We start from the raw sequence: 21669 nt of genomic DNA on the forward strand, positions 1-21669 counted from the left end.
CAGCATTAGTCAACTTAAGAGAATCCAGGAGCGTGTCACTAGTCTATTTGCACTACTTTATAATACTTAATTGTTCCAACATGAGTATGAACGTGCACTTTCGTAGATAGAGTGCTCACTCCAAGCACACTAACTCCATCTATGAAAGTATAGGTTCGTACGTAAGGAAAAATACAAATTACTGAAGAATTTGGTATATTGCTGACCTATTGCATTGTATAGGAACACATCTGTATACCTTCCCTTGGAAGGTGGCTGAAAGAGGAAATTAGTTATTTCTTACGAATTGATAAGCTGTCTACGATTAAAGAAATCTTTTGAGTTTACCCTCGTCTTGATTTTTTCTATTATTATATACTTCATTGAAAGACAGTACGTACAGTACTTAAGTTTTAGTCATGCTTTTTTTATTACTCTGTATATTGAAGTTCTTTAGCTAGATACTACTGTGGGCTTTTGTATGAAGTCATCGTCACATCATGAAACATTTGGTAAAGCATAGGAAGAAATTTTGAGGTAGTTTCTGATCTTCGTATGGCTGAAAGTTGCCGTTTATTAATGCCCCCTTTCCCTTCATGTTGCCTTTAATATTGGCAGAAGTTCTATTTTTGTTCTGCTGATTTGCCAATGTTTCTATTGCTTCTAAACCTCAAAATATGAATAATATAATTACTCATTATTTAAGAAACCCATATCATTTAGAATTTCTGCATTTATGAAATGAAAGTCTCCTTTTTAGTTTAGTTAGAGCTCAGTTGTGCATAATGATTTTTAGTGGCATAATTTGTTTTGATGCTGTCACACATACAAGATAGAAATTAAGTATAACACAAGTTGCCTTGGGAAATTCATTATTAGCCACCTTGATAACATAAAATATTATAGAGTAGTCAAAGATTATGACTAATGTATTATAATGTAAATATACATTAGTTGCTGCACCTTGTATTTGTTCATTGGTGTGAATCATCATAGTTGGCAAGTGGAAATACTAGGGACTGGATATGTACTAGAGTGAGTCCATTTCAGTGCAGCAAGTGAATACAGATGGAATAGGTACTGGAAAATGCTCATGAAAACTCTACATTTTATTGATTTATCATTCACTCTTTCACTCGTTTCTGTACAAACCTCAACAAAACAAAGACTTTTCTGCGAGTTAGTTATGAATATGATATTCAGGTTTTTATTCTTGGAGTGTATTGAAGGCCACAAGTATAAAAATCCAAGTCTCAGTCATTCTGTTTGATGACCACTGTTGAAAATCAGATATTGTTGTCACAGAAGCTCCTGTGATCATCTGTTGGGTTTTGGGAATCAGACTGGCCATTTCATCCCACATCAGTGCTTGAGAAGCGTGTAACTGTCCAATTGGTCACAAGGAGACCCTAGGAACCAACAAGATCATTGAGTGAAAAAACTCAGATTGCTGTATCCATGACACCCGATATCTGTTCGATTTAAGGAATTACGTTTCCAGATCTTCATTAACATGTCACAAATGACAGGTTATATGACATTTAATGTTGCCAGTTTTCTTTATTTACTTCTGTATTGCATTATTGAATTTTAGACCGAAAATATAAGATGTATCTTTGAGGAGGATTAATGTAGTAATGAGACATTTTTGTATCTACTACTTTGTTATATAATGTTATGTAAATAAAATTGCTGTCCCTTGAAACTGTCCTTGTTTTTCATCGTTTTATATCCTCAACGCACAATTGCTTATTTTATAATACGAGGTCTTGCAATTTAAGGTTTACCATAAATTCATTCAGTTGTGACCTTCTCGAACATATCCTTCCATTGAATGTTGTAGGAGAGAAAATACGAGTTATTAAAATACCCACTTGTACATTGTGGAGAACCAGTTATCTTGAGGAAACGCACGAGATTTGCGTGTGAAAATTCAGTGGTCGGGAGTCACTTCCCAACTTATTAGGTCCATATTTCAAATTTCATGTGAAAATGAAAATAAAGTTTTTAATATTTTTAATTTTCTTAGATATAAGCTGTTGCATCCCCCCCCCCTCCCTCTTGCTATTTGGCAACAGGGAATTATAATGTTCAAACAGAAAGCAAGGTTGTTATTTGGTGAAGGTGATGGGGACAGTCCATAGTGGACTTTCTATTTCTTGGATCACCATTAATAAGGTAATGTGTGGTTAAGGTCTTGGTCTAACCCTTGAGACAAAGGAGAGAGACAAATTAATGATATTTTTATGTATTATTTAGTAACCTTTTCGTTAACATACCGTGGAGCATGTGGTGTCACAAGTGTTTTACAATTTACTACAGTTCTGATGGTTTTCATGTAAAATTCATTTACCCTTCTGTAGAACTTTTCCAGAGTAACTAAATTGGAAATACATTCCAAAGTTATATTGTAGTGAATATAATGTTGCTGAATCATTTTAAAGCACATATATGAAGGCTTATTTTTACATTTAACCCCTATATTTGGAAAATAATTTGTACAATTAGCTGTTTAATTATTATTTTTTCTCTATTGTCCCTGGAATTCTTTTCTTTCTCACTTTTTCCATGGATGCTCCCACTTACATGGAAGCACATTATAGATCTGATTTGTGTGAAGGAAAGTCTTGAATTAAATCAATGTACTAACTATTCAGTTCACTTACAATGCTTTCCGTTGATTTCTGATTTTGTCTTCAGAGAAATGATGGCCATAACATTCTGATAATTTAAATATATAGTTTGTTTCCCTAAGGGGGAAGTATAGGTTTTTATGACCAAATGAGACTAGAGAGCAGTCACAGTTGCATAGAAAGTATTAACGAAGCTCTATTTTTATGTTGGTATTAATTAACGAGCTTTATATAATCATCTCTGAACCAGTCAGTCAGTTACTCAGTTTTTCGGGTGTACGTTAACCTTACTTTTCTCACTAAGTTATTTTATTTTTATATCTGTGTACGTATATATTGTTCAATAATCTCATTTGTATATTCATCAGAAGTTCTTTCCCATTCATTGTACGTGTACGTACACGTGACATGCTTTGTACGGACTTTTAAACTTCTTGGGATACCTCATCACATCATATCTCACAAAGACTTTGTACTGGTACTGGTGAATACATGTGAAATGACTCGTCTGTCTAGGGATAAAGTTAATGTATATCATTTATTTTCTTGGTTATACATTTTAAAAGCATTTGCGGTTCTGAAATTGTGTCCCTATCAATAGCTGCTTTCTCTTTTAGGTGGGGATGATGGCTGTAGCAGCAACTGTTGGAGGTGACCATAATGTCGCAAGTGGATCAGCTGGCGCCTTTGGACACAACAGTAGTGGCCCTCTTGTGTGTCAGTATTGCAACAAGTCTTCGTTTTACTCTCCACGAGATCTGGAACGTCATATAAGAGTTCACACGGGGGAAAAGCCTTACAAATGTCCCCATTGCAATTACTATGCTCGATTGAAGGCTCACTTGAAGTCACATTTGCTAAGGAGACATGAAACCATTTTGAATGTTGCCCCAAGTTACCATAACTCTTGAGAAATGTCATCTGCAGGCTGTAGAATTTATACAAAGAAAGGAAAACTTATGTCTCACATTTAGTAAGGGTTAAATTAAATTTTATTAATGAAGGAAACTATTTATTAACGAAAGGGAAACTGTGTAGAAGTTGTGTTTGTAGAACATATTTTATCATACTGTATGTACTTTGTTTGTAGCAAGTGCAAAAGTTTGTGACATCATTAGTTTAGATATACTAATACCACTAATTTTACACTATCTTAAGGGTATGTATCTAGATGTATGAAGATATATCCAATTAAAATTATCTAATTTATGTGGTATTTTATTTATTTTATGACTGATAACCAACATTATTTACTTGAAAATAAAGGGATAAATTAGATCATTGATATTAACGGCCTCTGTACTTGCCCAAAGGGAGTGACTAGGGTAGAAGAGTCTCCTTGAAGATTATTTTGTTTCTCAAGCCAGGCATAAAATGTTCATTTGGAATAAGTTTCTTTGTTGGAATCCTGTTATGTCCTGTATTTTTAAAGTCAGATCTATATATTCCATATAGGTTAGGTCATCAGAAATTCATAACTCTTCTCCTACATATGATGATGCTTGTATCCCTTGTGGATAGTTATATATATATATATATATATCTATATATATATATATATATATATATATATATATTACGTATATATAATATATATATGTGTATATATATGTATGTATATATACATATATATTTACATATAACTTTGTGGTAAAGTCCAGGTAGCATAAATTATATATGTTCAAGATTTGGCGCCGTACAGTTCGAACGAATTTTGTGGGAAACATGTTTCTAGTTCTGTTTATCACTGTTTGGCAACTCTCAGATCACATACAAGAGTTGGAGTGAGCTGAGAGTGTTCCAGTCTTCCTTGAGGTGGTAAAGCATACTCAGAATTTGTTCCTGCTTTTAGTTCTTATCTGTTATGTCATTGTCTGAACTGTAATTATAATTTGGATCAAATAAAATTTTGTTTTAAAAAATATTAGAAAGAACACACCAGTATGGGAAATATTAACTTTCAGCTTCCTGTGGAAGGTACAGGTTTTTTTTATAGTTTTTTTTTTGTATGCCATGAGCATATGCATATCTTCCTCTTTCCATGCGTTAGTTTTTTTAGTCTTCCTTTGAAACTGACCATCCTTAAATTTATCCTAGTCATGGTGTTATGCATTAGCCGTAAATTAGCCTGGACTATGAGGGTTAAGAGGATTTCTAGCAATCATTCTTGCATTGTTTTGTATTTTAGTTACATATTCCCTTTATTCTTAGTATATTCTAGATATATGATTGAACTGAGGTGAACCATACAAGCAAAATTTTCACAATGCTGAACGGTATGCTTCCAATTTACACGCCAAATATATATCTTTTATGGTAAATCTTTGCAGTCAGTAATAATATTCCTTGGTTTTACTTGAACAAAGAAGTAGGCTGTTTTAGAGTGAAGTGTTTGGCACAATATTGATTACCCTTCTACAGACAAGATAGGTCCACAACAATAGGTGGATTTATCTGCCAGGAACCCCTCTGAGGCACCTTGGAGGTCAAGTGGGTGCTACCTACACTGATGTTACACGAATCAATGATCCAGTTATCAACCCAGTCCTTTTTTTGTAGTTGTTACCACTTCAGGGTCAAATTTTTGTATAGTTTGAATTTCACTGGGAGTCACAGACAAGTGTTCTTCAGGTACTGTTTAACTACAAAGGTCCCCCCCATATTCGCAGGAGATGCGTACCAGACTCCCCGTGAATAGTTAAACCCGCGAATAGTTGGAACCCTTATAAAAATGCAGAAAACGGCCTATTTTGTTAATTAAAACTCAAGAAAAACCCACTAAAAATTTTGATACTTGGTTTTTTTAAGTTTTGTCACAAAAAGTGCATTTTATGATGAAATTGATAAAAAACCCCATGAATTTGTGGATATTTCTCATAGAAAAATATGGCGAATTTCCCGCGAATAACCTGGGGAAACTTTCCCGAGAGAAATCTGAGATATGTGAGAGTCTGCGAATCCGATAGAAAACATGAATACGGGGGGTCCCACTGTAAATTTTAAATTTTTGCTCCTTGTTATCCAGAGCAGTTTGCTCAGGCCCTATGGTAGTGATGATTACTAATATGAAGATTTGAAGTTGACAAGTGTGATTCTGCTGTATGACTTGCATGACCCTTATGAGGCTGTACAGTGTTCCCCCCTTATCACGGGGATGTGTACCATAAGATGCCCCCCCCCCCCCCCCCGCCCCGAGTAGCCACTGTGAATAGTTGAAACCCCTATAAAAAAACACTTAAAACAGCCTATTTTGTTGATTAAAACTCAAGAAAAACCTACTAAAAATTTGTATACCTGGTTTTTTAAGATAGTTTTATAACAAAAAGTGCATTTTATGATGAAATTGATAAAAGAAAACAAGAATTTGCAGATATTTCTCATAGAAAAATGCCACGAATACGTGAATTTTCTATGAATTAAGGGGGGTATATGTTTCAGAGAGAAATCCGCAAAATGTGAGTGCACGAATAAGGGGGTTCACTGTATATATATTTGTATACTATCATATTTTTAAAATGTGATAGTAATTTCTGCTTAAGCATTGGATTACCAGTTTTTCTTAGGATTGGTTTCTTCCCTCGAATTATGATTTGTGTAGAGCCCCTGCCTTGGAATTAGTCGCATTGGTCCAACTTGTGGTCATTTGATAAATAACTCAAATTTCCCAACCCTTGAATGCAAAGAATCAAGAAAGACGCTTACATTCACCACACATATAAAGTATACGTAGATTGGAAACAAATCCTTGATAGAAATGTCAGTTTCTCAGCAACATTTCCAGTTTAACCAATTACTGTGTTAAAATTTTAAGTAACTGCAATATTCTAATGAAAATCTAGTATATATATTCATAAAGTACGGTACAAACCATTCAGGACATATCCATGCAAGTTACTCTTAGGCCCTGTAGAACCACTGTTATTCACTATCTTAAAGCTCAATTATTGTTTAGGCCTTATTGGTCATGTCGCAACTTGGGACTCCAAGCCTGTTAAAGCCTTTTGACTTGTTGCTGTGCTGCTTCAGTGTAATTCAGAAGTTAGCCGGAATTCCAAGGGTAAGGATACTTCCCTTAAATGGTTATAGGAGTAAGGAGGATGCAGGGGAATTTTTTTGCAGTGTCAATATCCTGTGTTACTTGTGAAATAGAGTTAGGCCAGAAATGTTTTACCAATAGAACAGTGGGATCAGTGGATTCTGATACTAATATTATCATGTGTCTTATGATAGATTTTTTCACAGATAGTTTTAGAAGTATGATAGATTTCTTCACAGATAGTTTTAGAAGTATGATAGATTTCTCACAGATAGTTTTAGAAGTAGGACGTACTCTTTCAGTTTCTTTTGACAATGGGCAAATTACAAAAAAAAATATTCCATGTTGTTGTAAGCCAAACTGGTGTGTTTACCAAGTTTTCATTTAGAGTGGGAAAATGGTGGGTTCAGTTTCAATGAGTAAACAAACTGTGAAATACACTCTGTACGTACTTTGCACCTCAGCCCAAATTTTGGAAGAACTACAAAGGTCCTACATCACCACAAACTATAAGTGTCATTTAGAAGAAACATTATACGTATAGTATTCTGTTTAAATTTTGGTACATATGGTATAAACATTAATCGTAATATTTAGATTTATAAAGCAACAAAAAATGATTGAAACATGTTATTATGTTTTTTAATATGCTATTAATTAACATTTTCTCTTTTCAGATAATTGGCAGTGACCAAGGAAGTTGTTTTTCCATCAAACAACCATTACATCAGTTTACACAAGGACAAACAACAAATATAGTGGAAGCTCCAAAGTCTTATGGTTGTAATTATTGTTCGAAGATCTTCACCTGCCGACAGAAACTCGAAGCTCACATGCGTACCCATACCGGGGAAAAGCCATTTGCATGTCACTACTGTCCTTACCGCAGCACTCAGAAGGGAAATCTGCAATTGCACATAAGAACTCACACAGGGGAAGAGCCATTTGCTTGTGCGCATTGTCCCTATAAGACCAAAAATCAAAGTAACCTCACAACTCACATCCGCTCTAAACATCAGAACGTAGTGAAGAATACTCATGCCAATAACTGGGAATCAGGTTTTGTAATGGAGAACACAGATCCTAAAATATAAATGGATATTCTTTCAACACAGACCCATTACTTTACCTTGGCCTTACCCGTGCTTTGCCCAAATTCCATGACAGCATTGTAGAAGAAGAAAAAATAAGAAAAAAAAATAGCTGGTCCCAGTAGGTTAGCACTTGCATGCAAGATCCCTCAAGCAGTCAATTAACAATTCTTTTTTGATATCTGCTGGCTGTTCAACATCTCGTACAGATGCCCAGACATCTGGAATAGTTCAGATTACTGTGGATTTTTCCATTTGTACATTTTTTCTTATTATTTCTTTGTGTCTTCCCTTGCACTGAGTGAAGATATTCACTAATAAGATTTCATTGAAAAATCAAATTGTTTTTTAGCTGTACAGGCAGTCCCTGGGTTACGACGAGGGTTCCGTTCTTGAGACGCGTTGTAAGCCGGAATGTCGTAAAAAATCCTAAGATGACCTTACTTTTAATGCTTTGGGTGCATTAAAAATTATGTAAACTGCATTCTTATTGCATTTTTCAAAAAAAAACTTGAAATATTGATTATTTAGCATTTTTGGAGTCATATTTCTTCTGCCAGATGAGCATTGTAGGTGGTGTAACCCTGGAACGTGTCGTAAACCTGGAAATAATTTCTGACAAATGTAATTGAAAAGTGTTGTAACCTCGGAACGTCGTAAGCCGAACCCGTTGTAAGCCGGGGAATGCCTGTAATAGCAATTTCTTCACCAAACTGGTGGTAGTTTCAAAAGTTTATGCATGAATATACTTCAATTATTACTTTTCCATTGTGCCCTGGGCTTTTTAGTATTATATGGTTATATCCTAAATTTTGAGTGTTAAGTGTATTTGTCTAATTAACAGAGCTGTTAGCTAATTAGTACTATTTTGGTTTCAGTTAGTGACCAATTGTTTTCTAATTTATTGAATATCTGTTTACTTTAAGTATTATTCTGATGATGATGAAAGAGACTTTTGTTTAAGAAGGGTTGTTGAATGTAAACATCTTGCCCTTTCTCAATATCCACAGTTCTTTTTCTAAGAGGGTTTGAGAAACTCATTAGGTTCTCATTTTTCCTATACGTACGTAAATGATTTTCTGTGTAAATTTGTCCAGTCATCAGCAGGGGCAGTCTTTAGATATGAGTACAGTTGTATATCAATAGTTGTGTCTCATTTTTACAATGATTTTCATGCTTAATGTTTAGTTTACCTTTTCTTAACATTTTGTGTTTGTTTGTTTATAACTTTCATCTTCCAATTATCCCAGACCTTGGGACCCAGCACTTGGCATTTGGCCTTAAGGAAATACTCTTCTTCCACAAAGGAAGAAGAGTATTTTCATGACATTAGCTCCACCTGAATTCTTGGGCAGCCATCCACTAGTCTCCTTATATATATAAGTTTTCCAGCTTGTTTTCTTCAGCAAGATACATTCATTTTCATTTTGTCTAATCATATTTCAGTAATGAAATCTGTTCAGTCTCTTTTCATTATACTTATTTTAGTGAAAAACTTAAAAAGAATGTTTTAGAATATGAATACTGTTCTTGACATATTGAGATTTCTGGCTAACCAGAAATACTTTAATCACACATCTCTTTGTTTCTTGTATATTTTGCCAGGGTGCAGGAAATAATCAAGGATTTTTCAATTTAATTAGGTTTGATTGATATGTCATTCTATACTCTGTAATATTTTCTATTTTATTGATGGAGGATTGTTTAGGCATCTATAAAGTAGAGGAGATTTTTGTTGACAAAACCAACCAGGCATTACTTATGGTACTGAGCCAGTTGAGCTTGTTTTGTTTGGAGGTCTTGCATTGAGCAAGATGATTGACTGTAGCCAGTCTTTATTTTTGAGAAAAAACACCTGTAAATGTTGCCACTGTTTTTTGTTTTTGACATTACAAAGTTGTCCAAAGCCAATTCTTCTGTAAGGCATTAATTATTTATTCATCTTATTGTCATCATTGAAAGATTAATGTTAGATTTCCCCTTTATGATGCTAGACAGGAAATGAGTTCTTTCCATTCTCCTCTGTCTTGTGTGTGCTTCCTTCTTGAATTCCTGTCATTTCCTAAGCCCTTTTATCTATGATTATCTGGGCCTTCAGCCCACTTTGTCTTGTAGCATCCTTCTCCACTACAGTAATTTCAGACTACTCGCTCATCTTTCTTCTTGTCATGTCACCTTGATCAACTTGTGAAATATCAATTGTTTCATCACCTAGGTTTAGGAAATAAAGAAGATTCATTTTTTCCCGACAGACTGGATGAGCCATTACTCTTGTTTGTGTGATAGTGCATGTTTATCTTCCTTGTAGCTAGTGTTGATGTGTAGGAATAAATACTTATTTCATCACAATTCCATCATGGTCTTCAGATGTCCTAGACACAGTCTCTGGTACTTACCAGTCACCTGTCTGCTGTTTAACCCGTAGTGGAGGATACCCTCATGTGAGTAAACAGTAACAGGTTTTAGTGGTGGACCGAGCTACTCCTTCTGGGGAATGCATATCAATGATATGCGCCATTAATTTGGAGAAATCGAGCAGGAAAGAGGTTCCGTTACTTTAATATCCCATAAACTTTACTAATGGCAACTTTTAGACTAGCTTTGCTCACCAATTCTAGGCATCTTATGAGTCAGTTGTGTAGAGCTTTTCTCTCACATGACGTCTCTTTTATATTTGCACATAAATATACCCAGGGGTTGTTGTTGGTTTTAGTTCTTATCTTTTAGGATGTAATTTTGCAAAGAAATATGAGAAAAAAACATGTATAATCCAGAAAAGCTACTGCATCTTCAATCTCAATAAATTTACATTAATATTTAACCACAAATATACTCAAAATCTGTTACTGATTTTAGTTCTTGTCATTTATGATATTGTGTGAGCTGTAATTATAATTTTATTTTATAAAATTAAATAAAATTAATTATTAGAAAAAACATGTATAACTTGGTCAAATTTACAATTGTCCTTGTAAAAGAGGCCCCACAAGGGTTTGTAAATAGTCATTTTCAACTACTCGTGGAAAGTAGGGAAAATTTTTTACTTACACCATATGGATTTGCATGTCTTCCTCTTAACATTGATGTGTTTTTGTTTTTTTTCTTAAATTGGCCGACCTCAATTTTGCCTGGTCTGTGGTGCTGCATATTGATTTTTATCCCAGCTTCTAAAGATTAACAGCTGGGCAGATTTCCTAAATGGCTCCTACTGAAGGATTTCCAAATTCTCTGATTTCATTGTCTTTCACTATTTAATGTTTATTCATATTATTCATCCTTTTCCAGCCTAATTTTCCTTTCATCTTAATTGTAAAATCATTTGCTGGATATCTCCACTGAAACAGGTTGTGTTAGTGTTAGGATTTGCCAGATTTTGATATTCAAGTGCCATTTTTTAAATATTATTTTTAGATTTTTTAGAAATAGACTTTCTTGTGCTTTCGTAAGAGTTTTTGTTGTGTATTTGATGTATTGACAGTTTTGGATATAAGTAAGTTAAATTTAAGGTTTAATTTATGAGGTAACACAGACAGCTAGTTCTGAAGTTTATTTATTGAGTTTTGTGTTTTTTGGGTGGGGAAATAATCACTTGGATTCATTATGCCTGTAACTTTCTCCATGTATTTATTATGAATATTTACTGGATTACCCCCCCCCCTTTTTTTTGCAACTTCATAACTTAAGACGATCCAGCAATCTCAGCACAGTTTATTTATTTATTTATTTATTGGTTGAAATAGCCAGAACTGTAGAGCTCTAAACATCAACCTCTACCTGGTGAAGTGAAGTTAGGTCTGTAAACTGGTATGTTGAAGGGGGCTTTGGTCCTGTCTACTCCACCCTGTCATATTGCACTTAGTACTTCTTTTCCTTTAACGAGTAAGAATTCTTTATCCTTTGATATCAAGTGCTGTAGTGCAACCATCATGCAAGATTTGGGTTTTGTAGACTAAATGTGGAACTGAAATGCTCATCTAGACCAAGTTTTACAATTTAGGGCAGGACTTTAGGGAACCATCTTCCTCTTCTTCCTTAAGTCTCATTTCATAGCCATTTACTTAATACATTGTAAGACACAGACCTCTGGGGGTTAGGAGTATCTCTCTCTCTCTCAAATATATATATATATATATATATATATATACACACACACTATATATATATATATATATATATATATATATATATATATATATATATATATATATATTATATATATATGTGTGTGTGTGTGTGTGTGTGTATATATATATATATATATATATATATATATATATATATATATATATATATATATATATATATATATATATATATATATATATATATATATATATATATATATATATATATATATATATATATATATATAGACACACCCACACACACACACAAGCACCTTAATTCATATATTTTAGGGTTCATCTTTACACATATGTAATGACTCCTGAGTTACCAGAGCCTTGTTTTCCTTGCCTATCTACTAAGTGCTTTTCTGGATAATAGCTGTGACTGACTAAATTGCGATTCCGTCATGTATGAGTGCTGTGGTTGTGATAAAATAAACCATATTTTTTATATGTAAAACCCAAATTGGGCTCTTTTGCACGAACCCATCCACTCACATAAGAATTACCTGCTTCACAGTCTTATTTCCAGACTGCACAAGAATTTAGCGCAGATTACTGTTGAGTGCCTGAGGCTCCAGATAGTGTTGTTAGACAAAAGACTGCAGCTTTTGGGACATTCAAGACCTCAGGTATGGGTACTTTATATGAGTGATGTATTTGTACAATAGAACTGTATTGTTTTTTACAATAAATTTTTTCTCAAACCCCTTGTAAATGTGGTTGTATGAAAGGTAGGGAGTCTCGTTTCTCTCTTGCAATGGTAGGTAGCTTACATTCTCTCTCTCTCTCTCTCTCGTCTCTCTCTCTCTTCTCTCTCTCTCTCTCTCTCTCTCTTATATTGTGCTGTGTGAGTAGTACATGCTTGTACAGCATCTACCTCATGTTGGAGTTGCTATGTAGGATTTTTTGCATATGCACTGATAAGATAAAAAGTCAATGATAAACTGTACATGGAACTTATTATTGTAGGGTTGTTTTGATTTAGATTCAGAGGCTTACTGCCGTTTTGCCTTATAGTCCTCACAGCAATGGTTTAATTTATTTCAGAACTGTCTTGTGAATAATCTAAAATTATCTGAGATGCACAACTCAGGCTAATGTACAGTACGTATGTGTACTGTACGTATGTGTACTGCTATATAGTATGTGGAATGTAAGTAATTCTAAGGTTCTGTTGCTGTTAATTTAGTATTTTGTGTGAGCACAGTGTGGAATTTTTTGTAATGTTCATGGTAGTCTCATTACAACATATCTTTTTCTGATCAATCTGTCTTTTTAGAAAACTTTGATAATGAGAAATGGTTTTATTAACCTGAACTAAACCTTGATAAGTATAGTGGTATGGTATTGCTAATTAACAACATTATAGGAGTAATAACATATGTAAGTATATCCAGTGGAAAGAGGAAAGGCGAAATGAGGAAATATGTAATTATAGTATTCTGGAAAATAATTAATAGAATGGTATCTTGCGTAGCAAGTTCAATGAGGATGAAAATTGTCAGTAATAAAAGAGAAAAGAAATTCGTACGGTATTGACGGTGATCTTATTTACTATCAGTACTTCACTGAAATCTGTGCATGTTCAGCACAACCCTGAAAATACATACTTATGTACAACTAGTTACAGAATTCAAATGGTAATAAGTTTAATTTTTTAATTAGTATTGTTCGCTGGTCATAATGGAAATGTGAAAGTCATAGGACAAATGCCAGCAGTGGCATAGATGAAGATCCTGGCCAGATGGAAATGAGGCAAAAAGTGCACCAGCTGAAAGAAAGTGAAGAAAACTCATTACGTCCAACGTCTTTAAAGGAAATTTAAGCAAATTGCCTGTTTTTGTTAACTACAAGAGCTATTTTTAATGATGAGCAAAGATGGTTTCATATATGATTGACTTCAAGCTACTTCCTGTAAATATAACCATGTTTGAGTCAAATACATGAAAACTTAAAAAGAAAGCTAGTCTGGTATCTGATATCACAAGGCAGGTTTCCAGGAAGAGAGGGGTTTGTGAAACCAACATTCTTTGGAAGCTTGAAATTCAAGTTAATTGTCCTCGTGTGCGTGTTCCTTATGAACAGCTTTCATCTATGGAAATAAAGGGCCTCAGTGGCGTGGTTGGTATGGTGTTGGCGTTCCACCTCGGTGGTCGCGGGTTCGATTCTCGGCCATTCCATTGAGGAGTGATAGAAGTTCACTCTCGACGTGGTTCGGAAGTCACGTAAAGCCCTTGGTCCCGTTGCTGAATAGCCACTGGTTTCATGCAACGTTAAAACACCATACAAACAAACAATCTATGGAAATAATAATAGAATGGATCGTACCTACAAGGGGATCCCGTACTTTGAGGGGTGAAATCAGTGGATTATATAAAAAAAAAATAAATAAACGATAACCAAACACTAGCTATGCAGTTTTGCTGGATAACATAGGGAGAATATAGACAATGTAAATCAGCTGAAGAAAATAAGGAAGTCAAGAAGTGAAAAGCAGGCTCTGATGAAGCTTATGACTGGACACTATGGAACTCTCGGGATATGGCAGTTCTTCAAGACCAGGAAACCCTTGAAAAATCTGTTAGCAGCATAAATGATAAGAGGATTCAGACTTCACAAATGAGTCAACTTCGGTGAGTATTTATAGGAGATATAACTAATTAATCATACAGAACAAAAAATGTATAAAACTCTTATTATTGCACTTAAAATTTATATCATGTAAAATAATGTATATAATGAGAATTTATAAATATACTGCAAAACATGTTGTTACTGGTGTTTTTGCCTGTCACTGAAGATACGTTGTCCAGGGTTAAGAAATCGACAAAGTTTTAATTAACGTAATGGGACAGAGTTAGAAGAAAAGACGGACTCAGTTAGTGGTGAGGCATTCTTATTTAACAAAAAAAGAAGAAACAAACCTTTAATGCGATTTAACCGTATAATTAAATAAGTTCTTAACCTGGAAAGCGATGGATGTCAAAGCTAAGTAACACGTCTCTGCCTCATTTATAAAGAAGAAGATATGAAAGTGAGTTTGGGTAAAAGTAAATAAAGCTTTGCACCTCATAGTGTAGTGTGCCCACAACTGTGTTTGTGGAGTGATCGCCTAGGAATCAGGAACCAGTAGTTAAATCATGTACATGAATAAATATTTTAATACCAACACGGGAAATATTGTAGCCTATAAGAAATAGTACATCCAAAGAAGAACTTTTCCACATTTATGAATTAAATTAAATTAAAGGAAAAAATCCTCTCGTTGGCCAGCGACAAAATGTCTCGAAACTGTGTAACCGTGATTTTGCCGAGGTTTGAGTTTTGACTGCAGGAATAAATATTTGAACAAATCATGCGAAATACTTTAGTCTATATGGAATGTAAATCGAAGGAAGAACTTACACATCATTTAATATTCGAAGAAAGGGGGAAAACTACTCGTTGGCTGAGACCATAATATCCTCGGAAACTGTGTAATCGTTGTTTTGATCACGAATATCTGGCGAATTAATACTGTATTTGAACACATTATGTGAATATTTTAGTCTATAAGATAATTTTCATAAAATCAATTAGTTATAACATTTATTAATCCAAATAAGGGGAGAAATTATAAGTTGCCCATGGACAATAACCACCAGTACTGTGTAATCGTGTAATATTTTGATTACAACTATATCTGTATTTGAACACATCATGTGAAATACTTCAGTCTATAAGAAATTTTACATGAAAGTAATTAATTATAACTGTATTTGACCACATCATGTAAAGACTATAAGAAATTTTTACATCAAAGTAAATAATTATAACATATTAAACAAAATGATGGGAAAATTACTTGTTGCCCTGGGCAATATTGACCGAAACTGTGTAATCGTGTAATGTTTTGGTTGTGCCGAGTTATGAGTCTGACTGTCGGCTTGACGTCCAATCTCGGTCTCCCGGTGTTAGTATCGTTTTAATCGAGAAACGATCTAATTATTCCATGCTAGGACGATGGCTTCGACGTTAATGAGGCCGATATCATTTCCAGAAATCGGATTCGGCGACCAAGATCAGGACGGGAATTCGGCGCTCCTGGAATTAGACAGAGGTCAGTATGAGAACCAGGGGGCACAGGTTGACCTCACTTGGGGCACCTTCGCCTGCCGCACCTTTAATTCCTCTTTAAATCATTACCAAATCATTATTGGTAGATCTGTTCATTATTTTTTTGGGGGGAGTGGAGAATGACAGGAACAGGTTCCGCAAAAAAGAAAAAAAGATAAAAAGTCTAACCATCCCCAGAATGCCATGTCTCAACACGACTACCCTAGGTAGACCTTACTGTAGTAGCTAGCTATACCCTCACACCTCACTTAGGTACACCACCGTGGCCCGACCTGGCCAGAGTGGCTTCGCAGCTTGGGGTATTACCTTGGTAACTGACTTTTCCCACACTACTGTTTTGGTCACTTAGGTAGCAAGAGATTACCGCGATCTTTTGTTGGTCGACCGTAATTAACCTCAGAACTGGCACGTTTTTGCATGCCGGCCATCCTGGAATGCCATAGTGTTAATGGGAAGCTTTTCGTGTTGTAATGTTTGCTGTGAATGTTTAGCCTATGATACCTACCTATTAGCTGTTTGAACTTTATCCTTAGGCTACAGCCCATTCAACAGTTCAGGGGACCGCTGTGTGAAAGCTACGTTTTTGGGTGTGGAAAAACATAGAACGAGTAGAATACTACAGGTTCGGGTAGATCTTGGCTAAGACCCGGCCAGCATGATGACAATGGATCGTCCGTGATTGTTTCCCCTATTCCACTGCGATCTCGACTATGGCAGTTGACATTTTCCTGTTATTTTGCTTGCTTTACAAGAGTTGAAGGGAATATTTTTTCTCGCTCTACTGGAACTAAACTTTAATATACCTTTGAACTCGATATGTCTACCCGTCGGTACCGTCACGTAGTCTTCAAAGGTAAATTACTGCTGAGATAAAATATGGGGAAAAGAACCATGAAATAGAGAAAAGTTTAATGTTTCACGGTGTTTTACCCTATATTACTATTGCGCGGCGGCCTCGACTATGGCAGTTGCGGTGTTTCTATGCAGTTTTACCTCCTGAACAAGAATTTTAAGTAATATTTATTCAGACGACTGTAATTAACCCCCAGGGGCTCATACTAAACACAGCGAAATACATTTGACGCCCTAATTCCTGGTGGCTTTCGTATTTGCAGGGACGAACGATGCGGTCATGCAGAATGCTTATATAGAAATACCCAGGATCGTTTCAACCTTACATAACCGGGAGAGCAGAACCCCCCCCCCCCCCCCCCCCCCCCCCCCCCCCAACTCACACTTAGCCTAACTTAACCTTCTAAGTTACTGGGTGGGGATGACAGACTTCCAAAATTCTACATCATTTCTGAAACTTAAGACGTTTCAACATTTTATCAGGAACCCACAGTTCCATGTGAAAATATTCTGGATATGTAATCCATTCTGACAGTGAATGGTAAAATGTATATATGTAACATCTTTTCAGTAAATGGAGTATAATAATTGGTAATTGCATACGTATTTATCTATATTGAAGATATATCCTAAAAGAAGTTATCTTACCAGATAAATTTTGGTCAAACAAATGCTACATATAGGGCCCAACACTGTAGCAGTTCTTTGTATTTTTCCTTAAAAAAGTGGTTTTATATGGAAATTGTACTGATTTCTATAACATTAATATTATTGAGCATATGTATGAAATTGAGATTCTGTTTAAGTTAGGTTATTATTCATTATTCTCTTATATTTATCCTTTCAGGATTAAAGTCCTCAAGAACTGGAGAACAGTGTGAAGCAATTTCAAAATTTCCAGCATTATTTGAGAGGTACCCCTTTCCAATCCTCATCAACTCTGCTCTTTTGAAGCTGGCAGAAGTGTTTCGTCAAGAAACTCCTGGGTAAGTGCTTTAAAAGATGGTGCAGCCATGTCTGTAATTCAATACATAATGTCTTTGCTGCTGTGTTTAGAGAAACTATGAATAGTGCAGTCTCAGAATTGGAGTACTGTACAATCCATCTGTGTTATGTTGAACAGTGTACAGTAATTCAGAGTAAGGAAGCACCTTTGATATCAGTCAAAACAAAAACTAGTTTCAAACACCACCTATTGATTAGAAGGCCTTGTAGATTCTTCATTGAGATGGAAAGTTCTAGACAGTTCTGATTCCTTATCCAGTGTCAGGTGCAGTGAGGTGCATCATTAAAATGAGGTTTATTATTATAACTTTAAAATTAACAGTAAACGTCTTAGTTGTGCACCAGCATTTATTTATCTTTCCTTTGACTTGGTAACTGAAATTACATTCTTAGCATAAGTGCTAATGTTCTCACGGTTAATACAGTTTTTACTTTTCCAGGAGTAACTTTGTGCGAGTATGTGTTGTGGAAGTAGTGGAGTCGTGTGGACGGCATTTAGACAAACTTATAAACGTTGATGAATTTCTTCGGCGCATTACCACAGTTATGCACTCCAATGATCCAGTAAGTGTTTCACTTCTGAAAATTTTAATTCCAAGATGCTGAAAAAATTTCTTTGCCCATGAGTCACTTCCATACAATTAAGTTTATTTCATTTCACACTTGGTACCTTTTAGATAAACTCTCATTTTTGGCATCTTTGCAGTAAGTAATTGACAAGTTGTAGAACTTTGGCAGCTGAAAGCAGTCTACTATTGTCATTGTTTTGTAATGTTCCCAGCAGATATTCCAATCTCTTTAGCGAAAGGAATACTGTACATAAAACTTACCTACTTGTCTTCATAAATAGAATGTGTTAAATTGCAATAATTAAAATGTTTATTCATAAAATATATGAATACTGTATTTTTTGTTACTCTACATGTCAAAATCCAAGTTTTTCACACACGTAGTAGTATGTAAGCTGTCCAGATTTTTTATATTTATTTAAACTACCAAACAATGGCTGTATTGAAATCATGATCTGGCCAGACCATAAGAATGCCCTCTTCATACCTTATGCATCTCAACTAGAAATATATATGAGTTCCTCCCCAAAATATTATACAGCTTACACAAGACTGATGAAAATAAGCTGCCCAGACTCATATTTTTTTTAGTATGGTGATTACCAGTTTATTTACGCATCTGTTCACATTTTAGTGATTACCAGTTTATTTACGCATCTGTTCACATTTTATTAAGCACAGTAAATGATGTTATACCAAAGGATAATTGTTCGATACGTAATACAAACCATCGGTCCTTTAACAATAGGAAGTAGCTAGCGGCAGCTGGAACGGTCGTAAGCTTCGAACAAGGGGAGAACGGTAGTTAACTGCTTGTCCGACAGTCGCGCGCGCGCGACTGGGAGGTAAACAAATCACTTTTGCTTTCGGCCGCGGGTGTGAAGGACGTGTTCGTCATCGCTCTCTGCCCGCTTCATCGTCGTATGCTTTGTTTATATTGTGTTTTCTACTAATGGTTTGTTTGACTTGAAAATGAAACTGTAAGTACACTGTTTTCATTTTCATTACTTAATTATGAACCAACATGGAGTTATCGCCGTAGATGCGGCGATTTCCTCTCTATTCATGAATTGAAACCCTTGAATTATGCCTCGGTGCGAGGGCGGGCGCGCTCGCGCCGAGTCATGTATTTTTGGGCGAAAGTGTGTAATTGAAAAATGTAAGTATTCTTTTCATTATATGTTTGCCCTGTGCGTTCGTTACCGAGAGTGTGTTTGCGCTCGGCACGAGCCTTTTAATTTTGTATAATAGAATGCAATGAAAGTGGATTCGCAATTGCAATATTCTTTTCATTTTCATTTATTTATTTGCATGAATTTAATTTGATCATTTTCGTTCTTACCCGGGAACTGATTCCTTACGATTTTTTTATGTGAAAATGAATCGCAAGTGCAGTATTCTGTTTCATTTTCATATATATTTTATGATAGCATCATATTATTGGATCAAGTTTCCGTTCTTACCCGGGAATTGATCTATTCCCCTTTAAGTTCTATGAAGTGAATCGCAAGAGCAGTATTCTGTTTCATTTTCATATTACTTTTCACTGCTGTGCGGGGGTAGGGGAAGCGAAGGTCTGCCAGGAAGTCGTCGGAAAGCTCTCCCGCGACTCCCTTGGTATCCGATTCTTCGTCTTCCTTCTGCCCCCCGCTCAGCTTCTTCGTTGTATTTTGTATTTGGGGTCTTCCTTGCGTTCGGGGTGGGGCATCCGTCTTCCCCCCGTGCGTGAGGGAACCCCTCTTACTAAATCTATCTATGTTACCGCAGGTGCTACATCCGTGGGAGAACGACCTTGGACAGGTATGGACACCGCGGAGGCAGGGCGTGCCTAGCATCCACGGGCTGCTGCAGCTTCTAGCGAGGTCTGGGGCGGTCTCCACTACTACCACGGCCGCTTTATGCTGCTCCCCCCCACCCCCTCCTGGTCTACACTATCCCCATGCTGTGTCGATGACGCCGTCCTGCCGCTACTAGGGCCGCAGCCGTACCGAGGTGGGGTTGCCGCCGCCGCCTGTTTTCTTCGTGTTGCCTGCCCCAGACTTCCGCTGTTCCAGCAGCTCGCCCTGGGACCGGGCGCCAAGGACCCAGGTTTCCGCTGGCTGCCGATGATTCTACGAGGCGATCGCTGGGCCTGCCGTACCTGCCGCTGATGTGATTCCCGCTGTTGGCTTGGCTGTCCCTTCTGGGTCTACCGCTGCCGCTGTTCCTGCCGCTCCTGAGCTGGTTGCTGTTCCTGTCGCTCCTGGTTCCTGTGCCTGTCCATGCTGGTCCTGCCCACGGTGTGTCTTCCCCAGTCCCAGGTCCTTCCGGACAGGTGCAGTCGGGCCGTGTTGCTTCGGCAATAGCCCCGGCTCCGGCCTGGATGGAGGACCTGACGACTGTCCTGCGTGAGCTGACGAGGAAGAGGAGAAGAGGAGCTGTCTCTTCGTCTTCATCGTCTGCTGCTGCCTCTTCCCCTTCGCTTAAGGGGCCATAAGCCGAGAAGAAGAAGGCTGCCCTTCCCCTAAGAGTCTCCTTCGGGAACTTCTAAGGGCCCGTCCCACCTCGTTGGGACGGGGGGTCTTCTGCTGGTCCTCCTGCTCCTTCGGGAGCGGGGGCCCGTCTCCCCTTCCGTAAGGTAAGAGATAGACGGGGACCAGAGGAGTATCGGTTAGCTCTGGTACTTCCTCGCCTGGTGCTAGCGGCGATGCCGCTACGCCAGGTTCCGGCTCGTTCTCTCGTTCGCGAGAGATCCCGAGTGTACGTTCTCCCTCGGGAGACCGTGCAGCCAAGTTTCGGCGCCAGAGTTCGCTCGGCGTCCAAGACGCGGCACGGAGGCAGAAGGCTGGTGAATAGACGCATCAGGTGACTCTTGCCAGGCCAGCGGACGCTTGCAGCGACCAGCTGGTAAACCGGGTTTTCCCCCCTAAGAAGGCTCCTTCGGGACCTTCTAAGGGCCCGTCTCGCTCCGGCGATTCGGGGAGCTCTTCTGCTGGTCCTCCTGCTCCCTCGGGAACAGGGCCCGTCTTTTCTTCTACCAAGGAGAAGAAGACGGGGACCAGAGGAGTACCAGCTTCGGCTGGCACTTCCTCGCCTGGTTCTAGCGGTTCTGCCGCTAAACCAGGATCCGCCTCGGCTTCTCGTTAGCGAGACAGTACCGAGTGGACGGTCTCCCCCGCGGGAGACCGTCAGCCAAACAAAGTCTTGACGCCCGAGCCTCGCTCGCCGTCAAGACCGAAGCGCGGAGCAGAAGACTGGCGAGAGTCGTGCAGAACGACT

General features: G+C 37.3%; 2 protein-coding genes across 4 annotated transcripts in view; both read left to right on the forward strand.

Annotated features, from left to right (window-relative positions):
- The window catches only part of LOC135205828 (longitudinals lacking protein-like), a 222534-nt gene extending 214752 nt beyond the window's left edge, over positions 1–7782 (forward strand). The window contains exon 6 of one of the 3 annotated variants that reach the window (XM_064237068.1): positions 7326–7776. In XM_064237068.1, coding sequence (XP_064093138.1) covers positions 7326–7742 — 417 coding nt within the window. In that variant the 3' untranslated portion in view covers positions 7743–7776. Of the gene's footprint in view, positions 1–3229; positions 3589–7325 lie in introns of those variants that run through there. The other 2 variants (XM_064237072.1, XM_064237069.1) reach the window with 2 other exon arrangements.
- A 7968-nt stretch (positions 7783–15750) lies between these two features.
- LOC135203604 (integrator complex subunit 7-like) overlaps positions 15751–21669 on the forward strand; it is a 29783-nt gene continuing 23864 nt past the window's right edge. The window contains exons 1-3 of the mRNA XM_064233414.1: positions 15751–15968; positions 17685–17823; positions 18283–18406. Coding sequence (XP_064089484.1) covers positions 15872–15968; positions 17685–17823; positions 18283–18406 — 360 coding nt within the window. The 5' untranslated portion in view covers positions 15751–15871. The remainder of the gene's footprint in view (positions 15969–17684; positions 17824–18282; positions 18407–21669) is intronic.

Source organism: Macrobrachium nipponense, chromosome 24 (assembly GCF_015104395.2).
Source record: "Macrobrachium nipponense isolate FS-2020 chromosome 24, ASM1510439v2, whole genome shotgun sequence".
In the NCBI taxonomy this organism is placed as follows: Eukaryota; Metazoa; Arthropoda; class Malacostraca; order Decapoda; family Palaemonidae; genus Macrobrachium; species Macrobrachium nipponense.